General features: G+C 47.1%; 3 protein-coding genes across 5 annotated transcripts in view; all 3 read right to left on the bottom strand.

Moving 5' to 3' along the window:
- Positions 1-23,405, bottom strand: part of LOC132766291 (zinc finger and SCAN domain-containing protein 2-like) — a 49,776-nt gene that overhangs the window by 4,164 nt on the left and 22,207 nt on the right. The window contains exon 1 of one of the 3 annotated variants that reach the window (XM_060760684.2): positions 22,021-22,296. The exons of 1 other annotated variant lie outside the window; for it this stretch is intronic. The gene's annotated coding sequence lies outside the window, so the exon portion shown is untranslated. Of the gene's footprint in view, positions 1-6,374; positions 6,490-22,020; positions 22,297-23,405 lie in introns of those variants that run through there. One more of the 3 variants, XM_060760686.2, reaches the window with a different exon arrangement.
- LOC137095991 (zinc finger protein 665-like) overlaps positions 1-23,405 on the bottom strand; it is a 71,305-nt gene that overhangs the window by 25,697 nt on the left and 22,203 nt on the right. The window lies entirely within an intron of this gene.
- On the bottom strand, positions 18,563-22,024 carry LOC132766288 (zinc finger and SCAN domain-containing protein 2-like). Its single transcript, XM_060760681.2, has one exon. It carries the CDS (start codon positions 21,881-21,883, stop codon positions 20,738-20,740), a length of 1,146 nt encoding a protein of 381 aa, XP_060616664.2. The 5' UTR covers positions 21,884-22,024; the 3' UTR covers positions 18,563-20,737.

The raw sequence follows: 23,405 nt of genomic DNA, 5'->3' as shown, positions 1-23,405 counted from the left end.
TATGTCAGAAGTACCACCTGCCAGCAGTAAAGAATTGCTGGGAACATAAGCCCACAAAGGTCGTGGAAAATAAACATGCAAAAATACTGTGGGACTTTTGAATCCAGATTGACAAAGTTTTGGAACACAATACACCAGACATCATTATTGTGGAAAAGAAAAAAGTCTGGATTATTGATGTCACCATATTGGGTGACAGTCACATTGAAGAAAAACAACAGGAAAAACTCAGCCATTATCAGGACCTCAAAATCGAACTGGCATAAACCAGTACTGTTCTGTCGCCGCTGGACCTTTAAGAGAGGATGTATGGCTTGGATCCAGCGGGAAGCCAGGACCCCGAAAAGAAGCCTTTAAAGAAATTTCCCTTATTAAACAGTCTTTATGAGGCTTGAGCTTAAATATAACAGTCTTTTATTGATGAACAAACAGGAATTGTTAAACTTTCTTAACAGTCTCTTGGCTCTTGCAATCTTGTTCACAGGGAACAGGCACTATCTTCAAAAAAGCTTGTTTAAAGGAAAATTCCCCTTTCTAACTCCTCCCAGGCTGCTGTGAACCTAAACGTTATTGATGTGGATTCACTACCGGGCTGAACTACGTCTCAACGCCGAGCGAACCTATCAAAAGGCTTGTAATCACTTAGCTGCTTTGCACAGGAGGACGTCTGTATACATCCTCTGCATAGACTTCCTTTGCTGAGACTAAATGAAAAATGGCCCCTTCCCTCCAAAAAACCAGAGAGGGGCGGGACCAGGGATCCTAACTATTATTGGCAGGTGGCTTGCCCTATGAATGCAGCCAAAGGAGCCACCTATCTGCAAAGTCCCTGCAACTTAGGACTATGAACAAACACTCAGTGCAAAACACAAAACTGGAGCCCCTGGAACAGCCGTTCCAGAACAAGTACAGGTGGTCCCAGTGGTCATCGTCACACTGGGTGCCGTGCCAAAACATCTCACCAGGCATTCGGAAACAATAAACATTGACAAAATCACGATCTGTCAGCTGCAAAAGGCCACCTGACTTGGATCTGTGTGCATCATTTGGAAATACACCACACAGTGGGAAGTGTTTGACTAGTGCTTTTTTGATACGAAATCCAGCATATAGATCTCGTTTGCTGTGACATATTATGCTTTTGTGTAAGTAAAATAATAATAATAATAATAATAATAATAATAATAATACTTTGGAGGACTAAACAGGGTCTTACAAAGGGCTGCTTTCCCATTACAACTCTTGTGTTTGGCAATGGGTGCTAATAACGACAACTACTACTACTAGGGAACTCTCCTGTCTCTCGTTGTCCTCCAACGGTGCCAGGGAAGCCACGAGAGGGCGAGGGCAATGGAGCTGGACTCCTTCCTTCCAGCCTTCCTTCCTCCTCTCTCCCTCCTTCTCTCTCTCTCTCCTCCAAAGGCAGCACGCACCCTCGGTCGCGGACCTTATTTTAGGTCTTGTATCCCATGGGTTGGGAGAAGGGATGAAGGGAGGAATGAAGCAAGGAAGGAGGGAGAGAAGGAAGAAAGGGAGGGAGGGAGGAAGGGAGCAAGGAAGGAAGAGTGGAAGGAAGAGAGGGAGGAAGGGATGAAGGGAGGAATGAAGTAAGGAGGGAAGGAGAGAAGGAAGAAAGGGAGGGAGGGAAAGAAGGGAAGAAAGGGATGAAGGAAAGGAGCAAGAAAGCAAGAGCAGAAGGAAGAGAGGAAGGAAGGGATGAAGGGAGGAATGAAGTAAGGAGGGAGGGAGAGAAGGAAGAAAGGGAGGGAGGGAGAGAAGGAAGAAAGGGAGGGAGGGAGAGAAGGGAAGAAAGGGATGAAGGAAGGGAGCAAGGAAGCAAGAGCGGAAGAGAGGAAGGAAGGGAGGAATGAAGTAAGGAGGGAGGGAGAGAAGGAAGAAAGGGAGGGAGGGAGAGAAGGGAAGAAAGGGATGAAGGAAGGGAGCAAGGAAGCAAGAGCGGAAGGAAGAGAGGAAGGAAGGGATGAAGGGAGGAATGAAGTAAGGAGGGAGGGAGAGAAGGGAAGAAAGGGATGAAGGAAGGGAGCAAGGAAGCAAGAGTGGAAGGAAGAGAGGGAGGAAGGGATGAAGGGAGGAATGAAGTAAGTACGGAGTGAGAAAAGGAAGAAAGGGATGAAGGAAGGGAGCAAGGAAGGAAGAAAGGAATCATAGAATCCTAGAATCAAAGAGTTGGAAGAGACCTCTTGGGCCATCCAGTCCAACCCCATTCTGCCAAGAAGCAGGAATATTGCATTCAAATCACCCCTGACAGATGGCCATCCAGCCCCTGTTTAAAAGCTTCCAAAGAAGGAGCCTCCACCACACTCCGGGGCAGAGAGTTCCACTGCTGAACGGCTCTCTCAGTCAGGAAGTTCTTCCTCATGTTCAGGTGGAATCTCCTCTCTTGTAGTTTGAAGCCATTGTTCCATTGCGTCCTAGTCTCCAGGGAAGCAGAAAGGAAGCTTGCTCCCTCCTCCTCCCTGTGGCTTCCTCTCACATATTTATACATGGCTATCATATCTCCTCTCAGCCTTGTCTTCTTCAGGCTAAACATGCCCAGCTCCTTAAGCCGCTCCTCATAGGGCTTGTTCTCCAGACCCTTGATCATTTTAGTCGCCCTCCTCTGGACACATTCCAACTTGTCAATATCTCTTTTGAACTGTGGCGCCCAGAATTGGACACAATATTCCAGATGTGGTCTAACCAAAACAGAATAGAGCATGGGGAGCAGGACTTCCCTAGATCTAGACACTAGGCTCCTCTTGATGCAGGCCAAAATCCCATTGGCTTTTTTTGCCGCCACATCACATTGTTGGCTCATGTTTAACTTGTTGTCCACGAGGACTCCAAGATCTTTTTCACACGTACTGCTCTCAAGCCAGGCATCGTCCCCCATTCTGTATCTTTGCATTTCGTTTTTTCTGCCAAAGTGGAGTATCTTGCATTTGTCCCTGTTGAACTTCATTTTGTTAGTTTTGGCCATTCATCTCTCTAATCTGTCAAGATCGTTTTGAATTCTGCTTCTTTCCTCTGGAGTCTTGGCTCTCCCTCCCAATTTGGTGTCGTCTGCAAACTTGATGATCCTGCCTTCTAGCCCTTCATCTAAGTCATTAATAAAGAAGGGAAGAATGAAGTAAGGAGGGAGAGAAGGAAGAAAGGGAGGGAGGAAGAGAAGGGAAGAAAGGGATGAAGGAAGGGAGCAAGGAAGCAAGAGCGGAAGGAAGAGAGGAAGGAAGGGATGAAGGGGGGAAAGAAGTAAGGAGGGAGGGAGAGAAGGGAAGAAAGGGGTGAAGGAAGGGAGCAAGGAAGGAAGAGTGGATGGAAGAGAGGAAGGAAGGGATGAAGGGAGGAATGAAGTAAGGAGGGAGGGAGAGAAGGGAAGAAAGGGAGGGAGGAAGGGAGGAAGGAAGGAAGGAAGAGCGGAAGGAAGAGAGGAAGAAAGGTATGAAGGGAGGAATGAAGTAAGGAGGGAGGGAGAGAAGGAAGAAAGGGATGAAGGAAGGGAGCAAGGAAGGAAGAGTGGAAGGAAGAGAGGAAGGCAGGTATGAAATGAGGAAGGAGGGAGAGAAGGAAGGAAGGGATGAAGGAAGGGAGCAGGGAAGGGAGAGAGGAAGGAAGGGATGAAGGGAGGAATGAAGTAAGGAGGGAGGGAGGGAAGAAAGGGAGGGAGGGAGAGAAGGGAAGAAAGGGGTGAAGGAAGGGAGCAAGGAAGCAAGAGCGGAAGGAAGAGAGGAAGGAAGGGATGAAGGGAGGAATGAAGTAAGGAGGGAGGGAGAGAAGGAAGGGAGGGAGGGAGGAAGGAAGGGAGCAAGGAAGGAAGAGTGGAAGGAAGAGAGGGAGGAAGGGATGAAGGGAGGAATGAAGTAAGTACGGAGTGAGGAAAGGAAGAAAGGGAGGGAGGGAGAGAAGGGAAGAAAGGGGTGAAGGAAGGGAGCAAGGAAGCAAGAGCGGAAGGAAGAGAGGAAGGAAGGGATGAAGGGAGGAAAGAAGTAAGGAGGGAGGGATAGAAGGGAAGAAAGGGGTGAAGGAAGGGAGCAAGGAAGCAAGAGCGGAAGGAAGAGAGGAAGGAAGGGATGAAGGGAGGAAAGAAGTAAGGAGGGAGGGAGAGAAGGGAAGAAAGGGGTGAAGGAAGGGAGCAAGGAAGCAAGAGCGGAAGGGAGAGAGGAAGGAAGGGATGAAGGGAGGAAAGAAGTAAGGAGGGAGGGAGAGAAGGGAAGAAAGGGGTGAAGGAAGGGAGCAAGGAAGGAAGAGTGGATGGAAGAGAGGAAGGCAGGTATGAAATGAGGAAGGAGGGAGAGAAGGAAGGAAGGGATGAAGGAAGGGAGCAGGGAAGGGAGAGAGGAAGGAAGGGATGAAGGGAGGAATGAAGTAAGGAGGGAGGGAGAGAAGGGAAGAAAGGGGTGAAGGAAGGGAGCAAGGAAGCAAGAGCGGAAGGAAGAGAGGAAGGAAGGGATGAAGGGAGGAAAGAAGTAAGGAGGGAGGGAGAGAAGGGAAGAAAGGGGTGAAGGAAGGGAGCAAGGAAGGAAGAGTGGAAGGAAGAGAGAAAGGCAGGTATGAAATGAGGAAGGAGGGAGAGAAGGAAGGAAGGGATGAAGGAAGGGAGCAGGGAAGGGAGAGAGGAAGGAAGGGATGAAGGGAGGAATGAAGTAAGGAGGGAGGGAGGGAGGGAAGAAAGGGAGGGAGGGAGAGAAGGGAAGAAAGGGGTGAAGGAAGGGAGCAAGGAAGCAAGAGCGGAAGGAAGAGAGGAAGGAAGGGATGAAGGGAGGAAAGAAGTAAGGAGGGAGGGAGAGAAGGGAAGAAAGGGGTGAAGGAAGGGAGCAAGGAAGGAAGAGTGGAAGGAAGAGAGAAAGGCAGGTATGAAATGAGGAAGGAGGGAGAGAAGGAAGGAAGGGATGAAGGAAGGGAGCAGGGAAGGGAGAGAGGAAGGAAGGGATGAAGGGAGGAATGAAGTAAGGAGGGAGGGAGAGAAGGGAAGAAAGGGGTGAAGGAAGGGAGCAAGGAAGCAAGAGCGGAAGGAAGAGAGGAAGGAAGGGATGAAGGGAGGAAAGAAGTAAGGAGGGAGGGAGAGAAGGGAAGAAAGGGGTGAAGGAAGGGAGCAAGGAAGGAAGAGTGGAAGGAAGAGAGGAAGGCAGGTATGAAATGAGGAAGGAGGGAGAGAAGGAAGGAAGGGATGAAGGAAGGGAGCAGGGAAGGGAGAGAGGAAGGAAGGGATGAAGGGAGGAATGAAGTAAGGAGGGAGGGAGGGAGGGAAGAAAGGGAGGGAGGGAGAGAAGGGAAGAAAGGGGTGAAGGAAGGGAGCAAGGAAGCAAGAGTGGAAGGAAGAGAGGAAGGAAGGGATGAAGGGAGGAAAGAAGTAAGGAGGGAGGGAGAGAAGGGAAGAAAGGGGTGAAGGAAGGGAGCAAGGAAGCAAGAGCGGAAGGAAGAGAGGAAGGAAGGGATGAAGGGAGGAAAGAAGTAAGGAGGGAGGGAGAGAAGGGAAGAAAGGGGTGAAGGAAGGGAGCAAGGAAGGAAGAGTGGAAGGAAGAGAGGAAGGCAGGTATGAAATGAGGAAGGAGGGAGAGAAGGAAGGAAGGGATGAAGGAAGGGAGCAGGGAAGGGAGAGAGGAAGGAAGGGATGAAGGGAGGAATGAAGTAAGGAGGGAGGGAGGGAGGGAAGAAAGGGAGGGAGGGAGAGAAGGGAAGAAAGGGGTGAAGGAAGGGAGCAAGGAAGCAAGAGCGGAAGGAAGAGAGGAAGGAAGGGATGAAGGGAGGAAAGAAGTAAGGAGGGAGGGAGAGAAGGGAAGAAAGGGGTGAAGGAAGGGAGCAAGGAAGGAAGAGTGGAAGGAAGAGAGAAAGGCAGGTATGAAATGAGGAAGGAGGGAGAGAAGGAAGGAAGGGATGAAGGAAGGGAGCAGGGAAGGGAGAGAGGAAGGAAGGGATGAAGGGAGGAATGAAGTAAGGAGGGAGGGAGGGAGGGAAGAAAGGGAGGGAGGGAGAGAAGGGAAGAAAGGGGTGAAGGAAGGGAGCAAGGAAGCAAGAGTGGAAGGAAGAGAGGAAGGCGGGGATGAAATGAGGAAGGAGGGAGGAGAGGGAGGGAGGTGCCAATGACACAAACAGCACAAGCCTCCCTCCCAGGGCAGCTGGCATCCCTCAAGCACACCTGTGAAGGAGGAAAGGAGCACCTTTCAAACCCTAGCGTGTGCCCATCCCCACCCACGCGCCCTGAGTTTCCTTGACACACACACACCCATTTCTCTGTCTTATCTGTTTGTCTGCCTCCAGGTGTGTTTGTGTCTTTCTGGGTGGGGGATTCCCAATTGGCTCCCCCTCTCCCCCAGGTGGGGGCTGCGAGGGGGCTGCGGTGCCTCCACCCTCGCCTCCTGCCTCCCTCCACTCACCCGCGGGAATCTTCCACTCAGCCCGGAGAGCGGTGCTGTCTCTCCCTCGGCTTAGCCCAACCGGAAGCGCTGCTCACTTCCGCCCTTCCCTCTGTCTCCAAAGTCCTGGCCGTGACGTCACCCTGGAGGCCGACTTCCGCCCTGTGCTGTCATGGCGGGCGTGCGCAGGCGCCCAAAGAGAGGCGGGGCTTCGCCTTAAAGGAGCAGTACTGCAGGACATTTAATCCACCACCATGCTTGCAAACTTTGTGTTTTTTGTTTGTTTTGCTAAAAAATGCAATGCAACTGTTTCGTCTGCCCCGGACACGATAGATAGATAGATAGATAGATAGATAGATAGATAGATAGATAGATAGATAGAGATAGAGAGATAAAGAGATAGTTTAGATAAATTAGATAGATAATAGATAGATTAGATAGATTAGATAGACAGACAGACAGATAGACAGACAGATAGACAGATTAGATAGATAGATAAAATAGATAGATTAGATAGATTACATAGATAGATTAGATAGATAGATTAGATAGATAGATAGATTAGATAGAAAGATTAGAAAGATAGATTACATAGATAGATTAGATAGATAATAGATATTATTATTATTATTATTAACTTTATTTGTACCCCGCTAGCATCTCCCAAAGGACTCGATGCGGCTTACACGGGCCGAAGCCACAAAACACAATACAATAGAAAACATAACACAGCGATAAACAAAGCAAATCAATAATTAAGCAAAATAACCACAATGACAATACATCAAGACACTATTAAAACTGGTTCGGCCAGCGCAATGGGGTACAGGGTTAAAAGTGCTGAGATGGCAGGAGGAACGTAGGATTAAAGTGTGGTGTGCAGCAATGTTAGTTGTGCTAAAGTGCATCTAGGACTTGGGATGGGGATTCCTAATCTGCGAAGGCACATCGGAACAGCCAAGTTTTTAGGTTCCTTCTGAAAACTGCCAGAGTAGGGGCCTGACGAAGCTCTTTTGGAAGGGCATTCCAAAGTCGGGGGGCTGCCACAGAGAAGGCCCTGTCCCGCGTCCCCACCAAGCGCGCTTGCGACATAGGTGGGATCACGAGCAGGGCCTCCCCAGATGACCGGAGCGAGCGTGTGGGTTCGTAGATGGAGATACGGTCACGCAGGTAGGGTGGTCCCAAACCGTTCAGGGCTTTGTAGGTGAGCACCTGCACCTTGAATTGGGCTCGGAAAATAAATGGCAGCCAGTGGAGCTCCTTGAACAAGAGGGTTGACCTCTCTTGATAATGAGCTCCAGTTAGCATCCTGGCTGCTGCCCGCTGGACCAATTGTAGTTTCCGAGCCGTCTTCAAGGGCAGCCCCACGTAGAGCGCATTGCAGTAATCCATTCTAGAGGTGACCAAGGCGTGGACCACCCCGGCCAGATCCGCCTTCACGAGGTACGGTCGCAGCTGGCGCACAAGTCTCAGTTGTGCAAAGGCCCTCCCGGATACCGCCGACACCTGAGCCTCAAGTGTAAGCGAAGAATCCAAGAGGACACCCAAACTGCGGACCTGTGGCTTCAGGGGGAGTGTAACCCCGTCCAACACAGGTTGCCACCCTATACCCCGATCCGGTTTACGATCGACCAGGAGGACCTCTGTCTTGTCGGGATTGATCTTCAGCTTGTTCTTCCTCATCCAGAACGACACAGCGGCCAGGCACTCGTCCAGCACCCGAGAAGCCTCCTTGGAATTAGGTGGAAAGGAGTAGTAGAGTTGTGTGTCATCCGCATAGAGATGGCACCCAACTCCAAAACTCCGGATGACCTCTCCCAGCGGATGACCTCTCCCAGCGGTAGATACATTAGATAGACAGACAGACAGCTAGATAGACAGACAGATAGATAGATTAGATAGATAAGATAGACAGATAAGATAGATAGATAGATTAGATAGATAGATACTACAGGAAGGAGAGGGAGAGAGAGAGCAAGCTATTTATTTATTTATTGTGTCGGGAGCAGACCAAACAGTTGTGTTGCATTTCATAGAATCATAGAATCAAAGAGTTGGAAGACACCTCCTGCACCATCCAGTCCAACCCCATTTTGCCAAAAAGCAGGAATATTGCATTCAAATCACTCCTGACAGATGGCCATCAAGCCTCTGTTTAAAAGCTTCCAAAGAAGGAGCCTCCACCACACTCCGGGGCAGAGAGTTCCACTGCTGAACGGCTCTCACAGTCAGGAAGTTCTTCCTCATGTTTTATTTTTTTAACAAACAAACAAAACACACAGTTTGCAAGCTTGGTAGTTGATTAAATGTCCTTTGACCAGTAGCTGGCCCCTTGGAGGGCCTCTGGTGTTGCCGCAAAGAGGTCCTCCATTGTGCATGTGGCAAGGCTCAGAATGCATTGCAGCAGGTGGTCTGTGGTTTGCTCCTCTCCCCACTCGCATGTCGAGGATTCCACTTTGTAGCCCCATTTCTGAAGGTTGGCCCTGCATCTCGTGGTGCCAGAGCGCAGTCTGTTCAGCGCCTTCCAATTGGCCCGTCTTCTGTGAGCTCAGGGGGGAGTTTCTCATTTGGTATCAGCCATTGATGGAGGTGCTGGGTTTGAGAGACAGCCTGGAAATCCCTGCGGGGAGGCCAGGCTTGGCAGGGAACCCCAGGGAGGGAGGGAGGGCTAGCCATGGTGGTGGGCGGCGGTGAGGCCCAAGGGGAGGGCCAGGGCTGGCCAGGGTGTGTGAGGACTGGACAGACTGAGGAGGGCGACTAAAATGATCAAGGGTATGGAGAACAAGCCCTACGAGAAGCGGCTTAAGGAGCTGGGCATGTTTAGCCTGAAGAAGAGAAAGATGAGATATGATAGCTATGTAGAAATATGTGAGAGGAAGCCACAGGGAGGAGGGAGCAAGCTTGTTTTCTGCTTCCCTGGAGACTAGGACGCAATGGAACAATGGCTTCAAACTACAAGAGAGGAGATTCCATCTGAACATGAGGAAGAACTTCCTGTGAGAGCCGTTCAGCAGTGGAACTCTCTGCCCCGGAGGGAGTGTGGTGGAGGCTCCTTCTTTGGAAGCTTTTAAACAGAGGCTGGATGGCCATCTGTCACGGGTGCTTTGATTGCAATTTTCCTGCTTCTTGGCAGAATGGGGTTAGACTGGATGATGGCCCAACTCTTTGATTCTAGGATTCTAAGGTTAGGGTTAGGGTTTTCCCCTGACATGAAGTCCAGTCGTGTCCGACTCTGGCACTCTGGTGCTCATCTCCACTTCTAAGCTGAAGAGCCGGCGTTGTCCTTAGACACTTCCAAGGTCATGTGGCCAGCATGACTACATGGAGCACCGTTACCTTCCCCTATTAATCTACTCACATTTGCATGGTTGGCAGAAGCTGCGGCTGACAGAAGAAGCTCACACCGCTCCCCGGATTCAAACCTGCGACCTTTCGGTCAACCGGCTCAGTGGTTTAGCACACTGCGCCACCGGGAGCTCCTACATTTCATAGAATCCTAGAGTTGGAAGAGACCTTGTGGGACACCATCCAATCCAACCCCATTCTGCCAAGAAGCAGGAAAATCACATTCAAAGCACCCCCGACAGATGACCATCCAACCTCTGCTTCAAAGCCTCCAAAAAAGAAGCCTCCACCCAGGGAGGGTTCGTCCATTACGCAAAGTAAGCGGTTGCAGTACACTTTTTTGGCCAGGGGCGCAGAGGCGCCTCTGTAAATGCCCCTCAGCCGCCACTTGAGGAGCGTCCCCTTGGCTCACAACAGCCCTAGCAGTCCGGGGGGGGGGGGGGCGGCTTTCTTGCCTCGCTGCCGGGTGATCCTCTTCCCGAAGGGGCTGCGCCCTTGAGCCTCGACTAGCCCCTCTCGTTCCTGCTCCATATCAATGATTGGTTGGGGGGGGGGGGGCACCAATATACTGTTGCTTACCATTGAAAATTACCTAGGGCCGCCTCTGCCTCCACCACACTCTGAGCCAGAGAGTTCCACTGCTGAACAGCTCTCTCTCACAGTCAGGAAGTTCTTCCTCATGTTCAGTTGGAATCTCTTCTCTTGTAGTTTGAAGCCATGGTTCCATTGCGTCCTAGTCTCCAGGGAAGCAGAAAACAAGCTTGCTCCCTCCTCCTCCCTGTGGCTTCCTCTCACATATTTATACATGGCCATCATCATGTCTCCTCTCAGCCTTCTCTTCTTCAGGCTAAACATACATAGAATCATAGAATCAAAGAGTTGGAAGAGACCTCATGGGCCATCATCCAGTCCAACCCCATTCTGCTAAGAAGCAGGGATATTGCATTCAAAGCACCCCTGACAGATGGCCACCCAGCCTCTTGTTTAAAAGCTTCCAAAGAAGGAGCCTCCACCATGCTCCGGGGCAGAGAGTTCCACTGCTGAACAGCTCTCACAGTCAGGAAGTTCTTCCTCATGTTCAGATAGAATCTCCTTTCTTGTAGTTTGAAGCCATTGTTCCTTGTCCTAGTCTCCAAGGAAGCAGAAAACAAGCTTGCTCCCTCCTCCTCCCTGTGGCTTCCTCTCACATATTTATGCATGGCTATGATATCTCCTCTCAGCCTTCTCTTCTTCAGGCTAAACATGCCCAGTTCCTTAGGCCGCTCCTCATAGGGCTTGTTCTCCAGACCCTTGATCATTTGAGTCGGCCTCCTCTGGACACATTCCAGCTTAGAGTCAATATCTCTCTTGAATTGTGGTGCCCAGAACTGGACACAATATTCCAGATGTGGTCAAACCAAAGCAGAATAGAGCATGTGGAGTATTACTTCCTTAGATCTAGACACTATGCTCCTCTTGATGCAGGCCAAAATCCCATTGGCTTTTTTTGCCGCCACATCACATTGTTGGCTCATGTTTAACTTGTTGTCCACGAGGACTCCAAGATCTTTTTCACACGTACTGCTCTCGAGCCAGGCATCGTCCCCCATTCTGTATCTTTGCATTTTGTTTTTCCTGCCAAAGTGGAGCATCTTGCATTTGTCCCCGTTGAACTTCATTTTGTTAGTTTTGGCCCATCTCTCTAATCTGTCAAGATCGTTTTGAATTCTGCTTCTTTCCTCTGGAGTATTGGCTCTCCCTCCCAATTTGGTGTCGTCTGCAAACTTGATGATCATGCCTTCTAGCCCTTCATCTAAGTCATTAATAAAGATGTTGAACAGGACCGGGCCCAGGACGGAGCCCTGCGGCACTCCACTTGTCACTTCTTTCCAGGATAAAGAGAAAGCCTTGAGGAGAATCACCCTCTGGGTTCATCCATTTAAGTCGCTCCTCATAGGGCTTGTTCTCCAGACCCTTGATCATTTTAGGACACCTTCTCTTCTGGACACATTCCAGCTTATCTATATCTCTCTTCAACTGTGGTGCCCAGAATTGGACACAGTGTGATTCCAGGTGTGGTCTGACCAAGGCAGAATAGGGCATGGGGAGCATGACTTCCCTGGATCCAGACACTATTCTCCTTGTTGTTCTTGTTGTTAACCACTGTGAGTCGCCTAAGGGCTGAGAACAGCGGTATACAAATAAAGTAAATAAATAAATAATAAATAAATATCGATGCAGGCCAAAATCCCATTGGCCTTTTTTTCCGCCGCATCACATTGTTGGTTCTCGAGCCAAGCGTCCTCCATTCTGTCTCTTTGCATTTCATTTTTTTCCTGCCTCTTGCATTTGTCTCCATTGAAATTCATTTGGCCCATCTCTGCAATCAATCAAATGATCTGCTTGAGAACTAAAATTTGGAATGAACCTTTGATCAAAATGCTACCACACCAAGAAAAGATCTAATTTGCTTCTTGGTTTGGGGCCTTGGCCAATCTTGTATGGCTTTTAACACAAGATTACTTCTAGAATGGTATAGATTCAACACATTAATATGTAATTTCCTACACCTCCCCCATCGGCATCCAGGTGACAAGGTAATGTACACCTGACACCTTGGCGAACAAAGTCTAAGGGCCTTCCCAAGCTACTTCCAGTCTTGTCTTCGGTCGAGGCCGCAACACCAAGACCTGACCTCCATCTTGAGAAGTCCGATGCCTTGCTCTGGAATCACTCTGCTGTTTCTGTTGCTGTTGAGCTGACTTCAGATTCACCATTGTGACATCACAGACGGGATTAAGATGGCGTTGCAAGTCCTCCACACAACTAACCATGTCCTTTTCTGGGATGCTTTCTTGCCCGGTCCAAGCCTCCTTCAGGATGTCCCTTGGGCTTCCTTCCAAATGACAGCTCAAATGGACTGAATCCGGCGCTCTCTTGTGGGACTTCGCTATAGGCAAACTGCAAGTGCTGCAATTGTTGGTTCCCGTTGTTTGGGTGATTTTGGACATATTCAGCAGTGGAACTCTCTGCCCCGGAGTGTGGTGGAGGCTCCTTCTTTGGAGGCTTTTAAACAGAGGCTGGATGGCCATCTGTCAGAGGTGATTTGAATGCAACATTCCTGCTTCTTGGCAGAATGGGGTTGGACTGGATGGCCCATGAGGTCTCTTCCAACTCTATGATTCTATGATTCTATATGTCTTTATCGTGTGGTTCAGTGTGCAATTCAATTTCTCGGTTAAGCCATTTGATTGCGGGTGGTATGGGGTTGTAGTCAAATGCTTTATGCCACATGTTCTAAATATTATTTGTTTGTTTCATATACTTGTACCCTGCCCTTCTCACCCCCGAAGGGGACTCAGGGCGGTCTCATAGCAAACACCATTCAGTGCCATCAAAATGGTAAGAACAGTCAACAAATTCATTAAAACAAAACATTAAATAAACAGTTGTTAAAACACGCCAATTAAAATCCGGGTCCGGGTCTATTCATTGTCACTTCGAAATTATGTCTTCTTCATACAAGCCGCTATTCAATGGTCAAACGCAAGGTCCCGCAGCCAAGTCTTGAGTTTCCTTCTCAAGGACAGGAGGGAGGTGGCCAATCTGATGTCTTTGGGGAGGGAATTCCACAGGTGGGGGCCACTGTTGAGAAGGCCCTGCCTCTCGTCTCTACCAACCGCGTGGTATTGAGCAGGACCTCTCCAGATGATCTTAAACTTTGTGATGATTTGTAGTTGGAGATACGATCGGACATGTAGTCTGGGCCAGAACCGTTTAGAGCTTTAAAGGTTACAACCAGCACTTTGAATTGTGCTCGGTAGCAGATCGGCAACCAGTGGAGCTGGTGTAACAGAGGAGTTGTATGCTCCCCATACGCCACTCTGGTGAGCAACCTGGCTGCTGGCCATTGAATTAAAGTTTTCGGGCAGTCCTCAAAGGCAACCCCACGCAGAGCGCATTGCAGTAGTCTAATTGGAATGTAACAAGAGTGTGGACCACTGTAAATAGTTCCTGCATTAACTGCGACATCAAAGCAGACCCTAACAATCTCTTTAGGGAACCCCACTATGGTGAAAATATTTAATAGGGCACTAGCCCTTAATACAGTTCCTCACGTTGTGGTGACCCCCAACCATAAAATTAAATTAATTGCCATTTCATAACTGTAATTTTGCTACTGTTATGAATCGTAATCTAAATATCTGATGTGCAAAATGGATTTTCATTGTTAGAAATTAAACATAATGCGTTACGTTCAACTGATCCAGCTTTGACTTGCACAGACCAAACAAATAGCAGATCGAGACCAAACTTGGCACACATAACTTCCATGACCAACAGAAAATACTGGAGGGATCTGGGAAGAATTAACAGTGATTTAATAGTAATTGGATCCTAGACTTGCAAGAGACCTCCAAAGGCCATCTGGTCCAACCCCCTTCTGCTTTCATGCAGGAAAAGCACAATCAAAGACCCCACAACAGATGGCCATTCAACCTCTGCTAATAATAATAATAATAATAATAATAATAATAATAGGATCCTAAAATTGGAAGGGACCTGTGGGGATGCAAAAGGGGCGGGGCCAAACGAGGTGGCCTTGTGACCCCTCAAAAATTGCCAAACGACCCCTCTGGGGGTCGCGACCCCCAAGTTGAGAACCGCGGTTGTAGAGACCGAAACATGAAATGTCCTCCTTCAAAATCTCCTTCAAGTTTGTCTAACATGGTGGCAACTCCTGATATGGTTTACTTTGTTTATCTTTTATGTACCATCTCATTTGTAAAATTGTACCAAACTAACCAGTTGCTTTAACTCCTCACTTTACTTCCTTCAGTCCACCTATCCAATGCTTTAACTAACTGACAGCCTAATTGTAAATATGTTTCACCTGCCTTACATTTTATTTCTCTGAAGGCTTTTCAGCTTTGTTCGGCGGTTAGCCCAAACCTTAGTTTCACTCTTTCTTTAAACAAATTATAATCAGAGCTCTCCTCTTCTCTCAGGTGGCCATAGATTTCTCTTAATTCACCACATAGCAATGGTCTCAAATGCACCATTTTCCTTGCCTTAGACCAGTGTTTCTCAACCTGGGGGTCGGGACCCCTGAGGGGGTCGTGAGGGGGTGCCAGAGGGGTTGCCAAAGACCATCAGAAAACATAGTATTTTCTGTTGGTCATTGGGATTCTGTGTGGGAAGTTGACCCAATTCTAATGTTGGTTGAGTTCAGAATGCTCTTTGTAGGTTAACTATAAACCCCAAGAACTACAACTCCCAAATGTCAAGGTCTATTTTCCTCCAGACTCCACCAGTGTTCACATTGGGGCATATTGAGTATTTGTGCCAAGTTTGGTCCAGATCCATCATTGCATGAATCCACAACACTCCTCTGGATATAGGTGAACTTTGTTGTTGTTCATTCGTTCAGTCGTCTCCGACTCTTCGTGACCTCATGGACCAGCCTACGCCAGAGCTCCCTGTTGGCCGTTACCACCCCCAGCTCCCTCAAGGTCAGTCCAGTCACTTCAAGGATGCCATCCATCCATCTTGCCCTTGGTCGGCCCCTCTTCCTTTTGCCTTCCACTTTCCCCAGCATAATTGTCTTCTCTAGGCTTTCCTGTCTCCTCATGATGTGGCCAAAGTACTTCAGCTTTGTCTCTAGTATCTTTCCCTCCAGTGAGCAGTCGGGGTTTATTTCCTGGAGGATGGACTGGTTGGATCTTCTCGCAGTCCAAGGCACTCTCAGCACTTTCCTCCAGCACCACAGCTCAAAAGCATCGATCTTCCTTCGCTCAGCCTTCCCTAAGGTCCAGCTCTCACATCCGTAGGTGACTACAGGGAATACCATGGCTTTGACTATGCGGATCTTTGTTGCCAGTGTGATGTCTCTACTCTTCACTATTTTATCGAGACTGGACATTGCTCTCCTCCCAAGAAGTAAGCGTCTTCTGATTTCCTGGCCACAGTCTGCGTCTGCAGTAATCTTTGCACCTAGAAATACAAAGTCTGTCACGGCCTCCACGGTTTCTCCCTCTATTTTCCAGTTGTCAATCATTCTTGTTGCCATAATCTAGGTTTTTTTGACGTTTAGCTGCAACCCGGCTTTTGCGCTTTCTTCTTTCACCTTGATTAGAAGGCTCCTCAGCTCCTCCTCGCTTTCGGCCATCAGAGTGGTGTCATCTGCATATCTGAGGTTGTTAATGTTTCTTCCAGCAATTTTCACCCCAGCTTTGCATTCATCCAGCCCCGCACATCCTCGCATGATGTGTTCTGCATACAAGTTAAAAAGGTTGGGTGAGAGTATGCAGCCTTGCCGTACGCCTTTCCCAATCTTGAACCAGTCTGTTGTTCCGTGGTCAGTTCTGACTGTTGCTACTTGGCCCTTGTACAGATTCCTCAGGAGAGAGACAAGGTGGCTTGGTATCCCCATCCCACCAAGAACTTGCCACAATTTATTATGATCCACACAGTCAAAGGCTTTAGAATAGTCAATGAAGCAGAAGTAGATGTTTTTCTGAAACTCCCTGCCTTTCTCCATTATCCAGTATCCGGATATTGGCAATCTGGTCTCTCGTTCCTCTGCCTTTTCTAAACCCAGCTTGAACATCTGGCAACTCTTGCTCCATGTATTGCTGGAGTCTTCCTTGCAGGATCTTGAGCATTACCTTACTGGCATGAGAAATAAGGGCCACTGTACGGAAGTTTGAGCAGTCTTTCGCATTTCCCTTTTTTGGTATGGGGATATAAGTTGATTTTTTCCAGTCTGATGGCCATTCTTGTGTTTTCCATATTTGCTGGCAAATGGCATGCATCAACTTGACAGCATCATCTTTTAAGATTTTAAACAGTTCAGCTGGGATCCCGTCGTCTCCTGCTGCCTTGTTGTTAGCAATGCTTCTTAAGGCCCATTCAACCTCACTCCTCAGGATGTCTGGTTCTAATTCATTCACCACACCGTCAAAGCTATCCTCGATATTGTTATCCTTCCTATACAGATCTTCTGTATAGTCTCGCCACCTTCTCTTGATCTCTTCAGCTTCTGTTAGGTCCCTGCCATCTTTGTTTCTTATCATACCAATTTTTGCCTGAAATTTACCTCCAATGTTTCTAATTTTCTGGAAGAGGTCTCTTGTCCTTCCTATTCTGTTGTCTTCTTCCACTTCCATGCATTGCTTATTTAAAAATACTTCCTTATCTCTTCTGGCTAACCTCTGGAATTGCGCATTTAACTGGGCATATCTCCCCTTATTATCCCTGTTTCCTTTTGCTTTCCTCCTTTCTTGGGCTACTTCCAGTGTCTCAGCAGACAACCATTTTGCCTTCTTCATTTTCTTTTTCTTTGGAACGTACTTTGTTGCCGCCTCCTGAACAATGTCGCGGACTTCTGTCCATAGTTCTTCTGGGACTCTGTTTACTAAATCTAGTCCTTCAAATCTGTTCTTCACTTCCACTGTATATTCGCTAGGAATGTTAGTGAGATCATATCTAACTGGTCTGTGTATTTTCCCTGATCTCTTTAGTTTTATTCTAAATTGGGCAATAAGAAGTTCGTGATCTGAGCTACAGTCAGCCCCAGGTCTTGTTTTCACCGACTGGATGGATGTCCGCCACCTTTGGCTGCAAAGGATGTAGTCAATTTGATTTCGGTGTTGACCATCTGGTGAGGTCCATGTATAAAGCCGTCTTTTAGGTTGTTGGAAGAGAGTATTCGTTATACACAGCGAGTTTTCCTGGCAGAATTCTATCAGCCTGCGTCCCGCTTCATTTTGTTCTCCCAGACCATGCTTGCCTGTGATCCCAGTTGTCATTTGACTTCCCACCTTGGCATTCCAGTCTCCTGTAATGAAAATAATGTCTCTTTTTGGTGTATTGTCCAGGAGGTCCTGCAGATCCTCATAGAACTGATCTACTTCTGCTTCTTCAGCAGCTGTGGTTGGGGCGTATATTTGGATCACTGTGATGTTGAAAGGCTTTCCTTGCACTCGAATTGAGATCATTCTGTCATTTTTTGGGTTGTATCCAAGCACCGCTTTAGCGAATTTCTTATTAATTATGAAGGCTACTCCATTTCTTCGATGTTCCTCTTGTCCGCAGTAGTAGATCTGGTGGTCATCTGATGTGAAGTGGCCCATTCCAGTCCATTTCAGTTCGCTGACCCCCAGAATGTCTATCTTTAGTCTTGACATCTCACCAATAACAACATCCAATTTGCCCTGGCTCATAGATCTTACATTCCAGGTTCCTATGGTGTGTTGATCTTTAGAGCATCGGATTCGTCGTTCGCCTCCAGTACCGTCGGCCGCTAGCCTTCCTTTCGGCTTTGAGCTAGCTGCGTCATCACATCTGGGGCTAGTTGAACTTATCCTCTGCTCCTCCCCAGTAGCATTTTGGCCATCTTCCGACCTGGGAGTCCCATCTTCCATGGCATACCGACATATCTCTGGTTGTACTGGTCCATTTAGTTTTCTTGGCAAGGATACTGGAGTGGTTTGCCATTGCCTTCCCCAGGGATCACGCTTGGTCTGACCTCTCTGCCACAACCGTCCCGTCTTGGGTGGCCCTTCACGGTTTCGCTCATGACATCATTGAGGTGCTCAAGCTCCAGCGCCCCGACAAGGCGGTGATCCTTTGCTGGAGTTGTAGGTGAACTACAACTCCCCAAATGCCCACCAAACCCTTTCAGTGTTTTCAGTTGGTCATGGGAGTTCTGTGTGCCAAGTTTGGTTCAAATCCATCGCTGGTGGAGTTCAGAATGCTCTTTGATTATAGGTGAACTATAAATCCCAGCAACTACAACTCCAAAATTACAAAATCAATCCCCCCCCCCCAACCCCACCAGCATTCACATTTGGGCATATTGGGTATTTGTGCTCAATTTAGTCCAGTGAATGAAAATACATCCTGCTTATCGGATATTTACATTGCGATTTATAACAGTATTAAAATGACAGGTATCAAGTAGCAACGAAAACAATATTATGGTTGGGGGTCACCACAACATATGGAACTGCATTAAGGGGTCACACCATTAGCAAGGTTGAGAACCACTGCCTTAGACACTCCCAAGTCCTTTTGAAACTAGCAAGAAAAGCCTCCACATTATCCCTTTTTTGGTATTTTGGGAACTGTTTTAAGTCCTGTGTTAAATTTGGCTGGTGAAGATGGATTGGGTCCCCTTCCCCTTATCTCCATTTCCCTCATTTTAACTGAAACATCTTTTCTTCATGGGCCATCCTAGCCTGCTTAATTTCTCTTTCTCTGTCACGTTCTCACTCCCTTTGTTCTGCTTCTCTTTGTTCCCTCTCACGTTCTGCCTCCAGCCACTGGATCAGTTTGTTATTTGGATCCTGACACTGCCCACCAATTACAAAAAATAAAATAAAATAAAAATAGAGAATTATGTATTATATATTACTTTGCTGCCACCAATTATTTATTAAGGTTCCTTTAGCTGCCACCATTTATTGATCCATAGGCCACCTCCTTGCTAGAATGTTCACAAAGACACATGAACTCTTCGGGTGAAATAAAACAAGAATATGCTTATTTTGTTCTTGAACAGTAAAAATGCATAGTGGTTTCAATAAACTGTCAGGCTTTACTTGTACAGAAATTGGTTCTATAACTTGAATTTCTTAAAAGCAATGTTCCACACACAGGAATACAAACAGGTTATTTTGAACCTTTTGAACCCTCTTTCCACACCAGCACTCTAAAACTATAGAGGCTCGCTAATACTTCTTATTCCTTCTCCCTGAAGGCTTATTACTTTCCCCAAAGAGGAATCTTACTAAATAACAGTTCGCAAAACGTTTCCTTTCTTCCCCTTCAGATCTTCTAACTAACTCTTCAAACTCCAAACTGAACTGAACTCTAGCTGCATTAGCTCCCTTTTCTTTCCCTCTGGCTCTGGCCATCTCCGGCTGCTAAGCAACTCCCTCCAATTTCATCAGCCAATCAGTCTGCTCCAGCTATGAAGGTGCCTGATTGCTCCTCCCCCTTGCTCCCCTTGACCTTTCCAAGCCAGGCCTGCTTACTGCCTGTACACCAACCCTGTAAGATAAGCTAATGTGTTACAGGTTCACGCTGTGGAGGGATAAGTACCCACAAAGCAAAAGTGATGGTCCCTGGGCTTTCCCAGTATAAAGTCTGAGGTCTATTAAACAAACACAAAATAAGGCAAGGCCATATTTACTTAACACAGTTGGAGTAACAATGAACACAATCAAAGCTCAGGAGTTCAATGAATGCAGATAAGTCGAGTACTACAGATCCAGGTCTGAGCAAGAATAAACAATAGCCATGATTAAAGTCCAATAGTCACGTGCCAGGAGTTCATTCAACAGAACTGATAAAAGAACAACCAAGAAATCAAGAGTACAGACTGAATTCCGAATCCCAAAGTCAAGCCAGAAAGTCAGGGATACAAATAAAGTCCAAGTCCATAACTGAAACCAAGAGGTCAGTCCACACTTTAGAGTCAACAATTCAAGATACAACAGAAAAGGGTTGCAGGTATAAGGCCAGAGCCTCAATTTTAATTGAGGAACAATACAGTCAAGGCCTAAGAAAAGAGTATGAATATATTATCTGCTGCCAAACAACTATTCTTTTTCAGAAAACTTTTGTCCAGAGATCTCAGCTGCTGCTTATTTCAGCAAACCTTCACAGATCATCCTAGAAGCCTGTGATGGGTTTCCATGTGGAGAACTCTTCAAAGCTTGCTGCTATACTGAATGAGACCTGCCTTTACTGAGTGAGACCTGTCCCCACTAGCCATCAATCAAGGTCACACAAACTGCAGTTCATGTTACAGGGAGAGCAAAGTGGGTCCTTTCTCTTTCCTTCCAATGTTCTTTAAAGAGAACTAGGAAACTCAAAGACAGGTCTTCTCCTCTACCCACTCATGATTTCTTTGATGTCTAATACATGCTGAACTTTTTCTGAAGTTTTTTTCCCCACAGTCCATGCATTTACGTCACTTCTCTCCGGTGTGGGTGATTTCATGGGAACTCAGTACGTCACTCTGACTGAAGTTCTTTCCTCACTGAATGCATTCATATGGCTTCTCCACTATATGAGTCTTTTGATGGGAATGCAGGTGTCCACTCTGAAAGAAGCTCTTTCCACATTCCATCCATATATTGATTCGATCCTGTTTGGATCCTTTCATGTGAATGTAGTTTATCACTCCAGTTGAAACTCTTTCCACATTCTATGTATTTATATGGCTTCTCCCCTGTGTGGGTCCTTTGATGGACACGCAGATTGTTACTCCGACAGAAGCTCTTTCCACATTCCATGCATTTATAGGGCTTCTCCCCTGTGTGGGTCCTTTGATGGGAAAGCAGAGTGCTACTATGACTGAAGCTTTCTCCACACTCCATGCATTTATATGGCTTCTCCCCTGTGTGGGTCCTTTGATGGACACGCAGACTGCTATTCTGACTGAAGCTTTCTCCACATGCCATGCATTTAAATGGCTTCTCCCCTGTGTGGGTCCTTTGATGGGAACGCATATTGTCACTCCGACTGAAGTTTTCTCCACATTCCAGGCATTTATATGGCTTCTCCCCTGTGTGGGTCCTTTGATGGACACGCAGATTTCTACTCTGACTGAAGCTTTCTCCACATTCCATGCATTTATATGGATTCTCCCCTGTGTGGGTCCTTTGATGGACATACAGACTGCTACTCTGACGGAAGCTTTCTCCACATTCCATGCATTTATATGGCTTCTCCCCTCTGTGGGCCATTTCATGGTAATGCAGATGTGCACTCTGACGGAAATTTTTTCCACATTCCATGCATTTATATGGTTTCTCCCCTGTGTGGGTCCTTTGATGGACACGAAGACTTCTACTGTGACTGAAGTTTTCTCCGCATTCCATGCATTTATGTGGCTTCCCCCCTGTGTGGGTCCTTTGATGGGAATGCAGACTTTCACTCCGACTGAAGTTTTCTCCACATTCCATGCATTTATGTGATTTCTCCCTTGTGTGGATCCTTTGATGGGAAAACAAATGTCCACTCTGACTGAAGCTTTTTCCACATTCTATACATTTATATGGCTTCTCCCCTGTGTGGGTCCGCTCATGTACCTCAAGATGACTTTTCCTACCAAATTTTTTCCCACATTCAATACACTGATGTAACTTCTCCCCTGTCTGTGATTTGGGATACGGAGGTAGAGGACTTGCCATTCTTTTATATTTATAATTCAAATATTATGCCAGGGGTTCACAGATATAACCTCCTGAACAGCTCCGACTTTGTACTGCTGTAGACTTCTGCTGGTTTTCCCAAGCCTATCTTTTTAAAGCACTATCCTGCTACATACCTGTGCAGCTTGTAATATATTTTTCTATTATTTATTTTTCTTCTTCTTATTGTTGTGTATCTTCAAGTCACTTTAGACTTAACAGGATTCCTAGTGCAAAGCTCTCACTAGGTGTTCTTCACAAGACTTGTTCAGTGGTTACCTGCCAGACGAATGAGAGGAAAATCTCTTCAGGAGTTTAAAAGAGAAAGAGCTCAAGGAAAATGAAAAAAATGTGTTTATTATAATATTTATTTATACCCCGCTTTATCTCTCATTCAGGAGAGTCAAAGCGGCTTAACATAAAAGCATCAGCATACAATTTATAATACACAAATATTAAAACATTAAAACAGGATGAAACAAAAACAGTGTTAAAAATTCCAATTTAAAATCCATTAAAACATATTCCAAGTTAAAAACCATAGCACCCCCTGAATTGATCTTAAAGACTTCATCTTTAAAAGTCTGTCTGAATAAAAGGGTTTTAGCCTGCTGCTGGAAGGACAACAGGGAGGGGGCCATTCTGGCTTAATTGGGCAGGGAGTTCTGGAGTCAAGGAGCAGCCACCGAGAAGGCCCGCTCTCTCTTTTCCACCAACCCAGCTTGAGATGGAGGTGGGACCAAGAGAAGGGCCTCTCCTGAAGATCTCAGGGCTTGGGCAGGTTTGCGCAAGGGGATGCAGTTAGCCATACAGAACATAAACACAAGTGATCCCATGAGGAATAAAGCCTTTACTTTCAAGATCATAGGAGACCTATTCGTTTCGGACTACAACTCCCAGGGTCTTCCAACCCTTCTGGGAAGCCTTTCTGCTGGGATGATGGGAGTTGTAGGCCAAGAGAGGCATTCCCTTCACTCTCTGGAGAAGGGATTCCCAAACTCCATTCCTCCAGGATTTATTGGACTTCACCCAGAAGCCACTCTGGACCATGCTCTGACCTACAAGAAGCACTGCCTGAACATCAAGCAAAAAGTGGGCGCTAAAAATAATATCATACGAAAGCTGACTGGCACAACCTGGGGATCACAACCAGACACAGTGAAGACATCTGCCCTTGCGCTATGCTACTCTGCTGCTGAGTATGCATGCCCAGTGTGGAACACATCTCACCACACTAAAACAGTAGATGTGGCTCTTAATGAGACATGCCGCATTATCACGGGGTGCCTGCGCCCTACACCACTGGAGAAATTACACTGCTTAGCCAGTATTGCACCACCTGACATCCGCCGGGAATTAGCAGCCAATAGTGAAAGGACCAAGGCAGAGACATCTCCAGCTCATCCCCTGTTTGGGTATCAGCCAGCACGTCAACGACTTAAATCTAGAAATAGTTTTCTAAGATCTACAGAGACACTCGCTGGAACACCTCAGCAAGCGAGAGTCCAAAAGTGGCAGGCTC

This window comes from Anolis sagrei, chromosome 2 (assembly GCF_037176765.1).
Source record: "Anolis sagrei isolate rAnoSag1 chromosome 2, rAnoSag1.mat, whole genome shotgun sequence".
Lineage (NCBI taxonomy): Eukaryota > Metazoa > Chordata > Lepidosauria > Squamata > Dactyloidae > Anolis > Anolis sagrei.
This window is presented reverse-complemented; position numbering and strand designations above follow the sequence as displayed.

What these genes read in the sequence shown, in the direction of transcription:
- LOC132766288 (XM_060760681.2), bottom strand. Translation starts at nt 21,883, where the DNA reads ATGGCAAGTCCTCTACCTCCGTATCCCAAATCACAGACAGGGGAGAAG.